General features: G+C 49.3%; 1 protein-coding gene across 1 annotated transcript in view; it reads left to right on the forward strand.

Moving 5' to 3' along the window:
• Positions 1-1067: 1067 nt before the first annotated feature.
• LOC119923857 (olfactory receptor 6C74-like) overlaps positions 1068-6064 on the forward strand; it is a gene marked incomplete at its 3' end in the record, with an annotated part of 31845 nt that continues 26848 nt past the window's right edge. The window contains exon 1 of the mRNA XM_038743061.1: positions 1068-2092. Within this exon, the coding sequence (XP_038598989.1) occupies positions 1089-2092 (1004 nt within the window). The remainder of the gene's footprint in view (positions 2093-6064) is intronic.

Here is a 6064-nt window from a genome sequence, read left to right on the forward strand (position 1 = left end):
GCAGTGTTGTCTAGTGGAAAACAAAAACGTCCTGGGAGTCAGAGGACCTGAATTCTCACCCATGCTCCTCCACCTACCTGCCAGGTGACCTTTGACCGATCACTTAATCTCTCCAAGCTTCGGTTCCCTCAACTGCAAAATGGAGATTCAATTATTGATCTGTTTCCTACTTAGATTGAGAACCTAGTGTGAGACCTGATTACCTTGTTTATTCTTCATCCAGGGCAGCCATCCCGGACGTGACTCCTGAAGACCTTCTCCCTTTTCTGGCAGCATCTCCCAGGAATGACTGAACCATGAGCTCCGTAACACTCCCTGGATCTTATGCTCATGATTCCAAGGTTCCTGACAATCTCAGTTATCCAGGTGTTGACAGTTGATGGTTTGGGGTCATGTATTCAGGTGAAACCTTGCCATTCATGGGCTTGGGCAAAGATCAGTTTCCCCCCTATCACATGTACACAAGGCATTAGACTGTGAGCCCACTGCTGGGTAGGGACTGTCTCTATATGTTGCCAACTTGTACTTCCCAAGCGCTTAGTACAGTGCTCTGCACACAGTAAGCGCTCAATAAATACGATTGATGATGATGTAGGCATTAACGGGCCCATGCTCGAGGAGGCAATATGCATCAATGCTCAACAATCAGGCATATATGCTATTCGAATTCTCATTTTTACCACGCTATTGGTATGTTTATACTTTCCATCCCATATAAATGGAAGCTCCTTCTGGGCAGGGAATAGTTGTGGCATACTTCCCCGAGCTATTAGAGCTGGAACTGCCCAAATAGGTGCTCAGTAAAGGTAATCTGTCCTCCAACCATCACACAGGTTTTCGGAGATGAAGCCTAAGACTCACAGCTCGGACAACCACGCTTCCTTGTCCCCCTGGGAGTTGTCTGTCATCTATCCATGAAGTCATCTCAAGGACTGCGTTGTGACCCCGCCCATGCTAGAAGCCTCTCACAGCAGGAGCTGTTCCTGCCCAGCTCGGCTAATGGGAGAGAAGTCACAGCCTTCTGTCCCCCTCCAGTGAGCTGAATTGATGTTCCTCTGCTGTTATCCAACAGGAGTCACAGGTCGGCCATGAGGAATCACACGCAAGTAACTGAGTTCATCCTCCTAGGGCTCACAGACGACCCGGACTTGCAGGTGGTGATTCTCCTGTACATGTCTGTCACATACGTTCTGAGCATCACTGGAAACCTGACCATAGTCACTCTTACCCTGCTGGACTCCCGCCTCCACAGCCCAATGTACTTCTTCCTGCGCCGCTTCTCCATCCTGGAGATCTGCTTCACCTCCGCCTGCATTCCCAGATTCCTGGCTACCATTGTCACCGGGGACAGGGCCATTTCCTACAACTGTTGTGCAACTCAGCTATTCTTCTATTTTCTGCTGGAGGTGACCGAGTTCTTCCTCCTGGCTGCCATGTCCTACGACCGGTACGTCGCCGTCTGCCAGCCTCTGCACTACACGACCGTCATGAGCCAGAAAGTCTGCACCCTGCTTGTCCTCTGCTCCTGTCTGACCGGGTTCCTGGTCATATTTCCTCCAATTATCCTTGGCCTCCAACTGGACTTCTGTGGCTCCATAGCCATTGATCACTTCTTCTGTGACGTCTCCCCTCTGCTCCTGCTCTCCTGTTCGGACACCGGGTTCCTTGAGCTGATGGATTTCAACTTGGCCTTGGGGACACTACTGGTCACCTTGGTGTTAGTGGCCATGTCCTACACAGCTATCGCCCGCACAATCCTGGGACTGCCCTTTGCTCAGCAGAAGAGAAAAGCCTTTTCCACCTGCTCTTCCCACATGGTCGTGGTCTCCATCACATATGGCAGCTGCATCTTTATGTATATCAAACCGTCCGCAAAGGACAGGGTGGACCTGACTAAGGGGGTGGCCGTGCTCTACACTTCCGTGGTCCCCATGCTGAACCCCTTCATCTACACCCTACGGAACCAGCAGGTCAAGCAGGCCATCAGGGACCTGGTGAACGAGTTCAATTTTCCACCGAGGGGTGATTCTTCAGCGGTGAAATCCAACGGGAAAATATGCAGAAGACACAGAGGGTCAACCAGGGAGACTCGGTACGTGTACATATGCCTAAGACTTCATCTGCTGTCTAACAACCAGGACCTGATGGTTCTCCATCCCCCCATGCGCCCCGCACTTCCCTTTTGGAAATCCCTCCCTTGTCCAAGTCTCCCTGCTACCTCAGCCGTTTGTCCTCCTCCACTCAGAAGGAAGTCAAGCCTTTTCACTCCACGTGAGAGACGTTCCGAGGTTTTTTCAGAGCGTCTGTACCGAAGCCAATAGAAATCTCTAGGTTCAATGTGTTTTTTTGCAAAGAATGATAATAATGATGATGATGATGGCATTTGTTAAGCGCTTACTATATGCAAAGCACTGTTCTAAGCGCTGGGGAGGATACAAGATGATCAGGTTGTCCCACTTGGAGTTTACAGTCTTAATCCCCATTTAACTGATGAGGTAACTGAGACACAGAGAAGTTAAGTGACTTACCCAAAGTCACACAGCTGACAAGCGGTGGAGCCGAGATTTGAACCCATGACCTCTGATTTCCAAGCCCGTGCTCTTTCCACGAAACCATGCTGATTATTCTCCGTCTGTATCCGAGCTAAATGAGGCCTTTTAGCAAGAGACCCTTTAACACTGACTACTTCCATTTGCTCTTCCCCCCTCTCTCCGCCCCGTGGCACTTAGGTATATAACGGTAATTTTATTTATTTGTATTGATGTCCGTTTACTTGTATTGATATATCTCTCCCCCCGCCCCCAGACTCTGAGCTCGTTGTGGGTAGGGATTGTCTCTCTTTATTGCTGTATTACACTTTCCCAAGCACTTAGTATAGTGCTCTGTACACAGTAAATGCTCAATAAATAAGATTGAATGAATGAATGAATAAATGAATGAGGAGAGACCTCATTGGTCATTGCAGGGAAGGGAAGCCAAAGGCTCACCACCTTTTACTCCCATCCTCTCATTCCCCTCTCTCACTCCCACCCTCACTCTCTTCTCTCCCACTCCCACCCTCCCACTCCCCAGCTCACTCCAACCCTCTAACTCCCCCTCTCACATGTATCCTCGGCCTATATGAATATGTTTTGGTTATACTGTATTGCAATGATTTCATCTGATTTGGGCGGGCATTCCAATCTGCCCTATTTGTTCCACTCCCTGGCTAACAAGGGTTTTCAATCTGGCTTACACACTTTGAAACTCATCTCCATCTATCTCCTTACTGGAAAGTAGTAGTATAGTGCCTAAGACATACTAGGCAGCCAATAGATTCCACTTGATTGATGGATGGATTGCTTAATACTCGGCACGCCTTCAATATATGCTATCAACACTCCGTAAGTGATCAACAAATGTCATTTCATTGATTGATGGATTGCTTTGCACTCAATAGGCTCTGAAAAGATACCGTGAGATCAATTGATGAATTGATTTGCACTCAGTAGGTGCTCATAAAATACCAGAGATGGACTAAAGGAGTGATGGATTGACCGACTAATTCAATTAATTTATATGCCTGCAATCTCAGTTAATATGAGACGAGGTGAGGGTTAGGAGAAGGGCATACTAATATAAGACCAGAAATATTTGAAGGGGGCTCAGATTTCTCGGAAAACCACAGGGAGTTTTAGGATCAGGAAAATAGCACCGGAGGACAGGCTCGGGGAAGCTGGTTAGCACCTGGTCTGGCATCCTTGTTGTTGTTCCCGGAAATGTTACCAAGTGCAGAGACTGATCCCAGCCCTTTCTCTCTCTGCTCACCTAAAGCCTGGGCAAGGTAGTACGGTCATTAGTTCCGGGAGGTCTTACAGGGAGGCGCTAGTTTGACTAATGTATTGATTGATTAACTGCCGGTTCAGTCCATGACAGTGGACTCCCATAGGAAAGGCCAACTCAGAGTAGCCGCGGGGATTCAGCTAGACCCAGGACGGAATGTCAGTATGTGTGCAGAGTACTGTACTAAGCGCTTGGGAAGTACAAGTTGGCAACATATAGAGACGGTCCCTACTCAACAGTGGGCTCACAGTCTAGGAGGGAGAGACAGAGAACAAAACAAAACATAATAACAAAATAAAATAAGTAGAATAAATATGTTCAAGTAAAATAAATAAATATAGTAATAAATACGTACAAACATATATACATATATACAGGTGCTGTGGGGAAGGGAAGGAGGTAAGATGAGGGGATGGAGAGCGGGAGGAGGGGGAGAGGAAGGAGGGGGCTCAGTCTGGGAAGGCCTCCTGGAAGAGGTGAACTCTCAGTAGGACCTTGAAGGGAGGAAAAGAGTTAGCTTGGCGGATGTACGGAGGGAGGGCATTTCAGGCCAGGGGGATGACGTGGGCCGGGAGTCGACGGCGGGACAGGTGAGAACGAGGCACGGTGAGAAGATTAGCGGCAGAGGAGCGGAGGGTGCGGGCTGGGCTGTAGAAGGAGAGAAGGGAGGTGAGTTAGGAGGGGGCGAGGTGATGAAGAGCCTTGAAGCCGAGGGTGAGGAGTTTCTGCCTGATGTGTAGGTTGATTGGTAGCCACTGGAGATTTTTGAGGAGGGGAGTAACATGCCCAGAGCGTTTCTGGACAAAGACAATCCGGGCAGCGGCGTGAAGTATGGATTGAAGTCGGGAGACAGGAGGATGGGAGATCTGAGAGGAGGTTGATACAGTAATCCAGACGGGATAGGAATTGGAGCTTGAACGAGCAGGGTAGCGTTTTCGATGGAGAGGAAAGGGCGGATCTTGGCAATGTTGCGGAGCTGAGACCGGCAGGTTTTGGTGACGGCTTAGATGTGAGGGGGGAACGAAAGAGCGGAGTCGAGGTCTGCAGCGGGGGTAGAGGCGAATAATGTGGGCTTCCAAGGAGAGGAAGGAAAGGGAAGGGGAAGGAGGGATAGTGCGAAAGCGACTTTGGGGAGCGAGAAGAAAACCGACACCTGCTCCTTTTCCTGTGAGTCTGGGGGAGTGTGAGAAAAAGAAGCCTCCACTGGAGAGGGCAGCAGAAGAGACCGTGTCATCCAGAGAGAGCCATATTTCAGTTAGGGCGAGGAGGAGTAGAGAGCTGGAAAGGAATAGGTCCAGGGTGAAAGGGAACGTACCTATAATGGAACGGGGGCTCCAAAGGCCACACCTGGAAGCAGCTGTGGAGGGAGGGGAGGGAGGGGGAAGGGTGCGAGGGGTGGGGAGGGATTGGATTAGGATGAGTTGGCGGGGGCCTGGGCGGGGAGAGAGAGAAGAGGGGTGGCAAACTAGGATGGGGTGGGGCCGGGAAGGAGGGGAGGGAGGGGGTTGGAGGGGAGGAGTTGAGGGTTGGCGCTGAGACAGAGGGATTCTGGGGAGGGGGAGGGGTGGGGTGGGGGAAAGGGAGGGAAAGAGCTGGGTGGGAGAGGGGAAGGGGAAGGTGAGGAATAGGAAGGGCACTTGGCAGCAGGGGAACTGATAGTTCATGGTGAGGTCAGCAAGGTAAATGACAACACAGAGGGAAGTTAACAATATACATGCAGTAGCAGTAATGCAGTAGCAAGAATAAAATAAGTAGGCGACGACATCTCACTGAGCAGTTGGCAGTTAACAAGCCCACAACCTTGGTGTTTTCCTCGACTCTGCTCTCTCGTTCACCCCTCACATCCAATCCATCACCAAAAACTGCCGGTCTCACCTCCGCAACATAGCCAAGATCCGCCCTTTCCTCTCCATTAATTCATTCATTCATTCATTCAATCGTATTTATTGAGCGCTTACTGTGCGCAGAGCACTGCACTACGCGTTTGGGAAGTACAAGTTGGCAACATATAGAGACGGTCCCTACCCAGCTGCTGGCTCACAGTCTAGAAGGGGGAGACAGACAACAAACAAATATATTAACAAAATAAAATAGAATAAATATGTATAGGTAAAATAAATGAATAGAGTAATAAATGAGTAAATAAATAGAGTAATAAATAGAGTACTAATTAATTAACTTGCCAAAGCCTGCCAAGTGCTGGAGTACAAACAAACTAATCAGATCGGACACGTTTTCTGAA

The sequence above is a fragment of the Tachyglossus aculeatus genome, unplaced genomic scaffold (assembly GCF_015852505.1).
Source record: "Tachyglossus aculeatus isolate mTacAcu1 unplaced genomic scaffold, mTacAcu1.pri scaffold_311_arrow_ctg1, whole genome shotgun sequence".
NCBI lineage: Eukaryota > Metazoa > Chordata > Mammalia > Monotremata > Tachyglossidae > Tachyglossus > Tachyglossus aculeatus.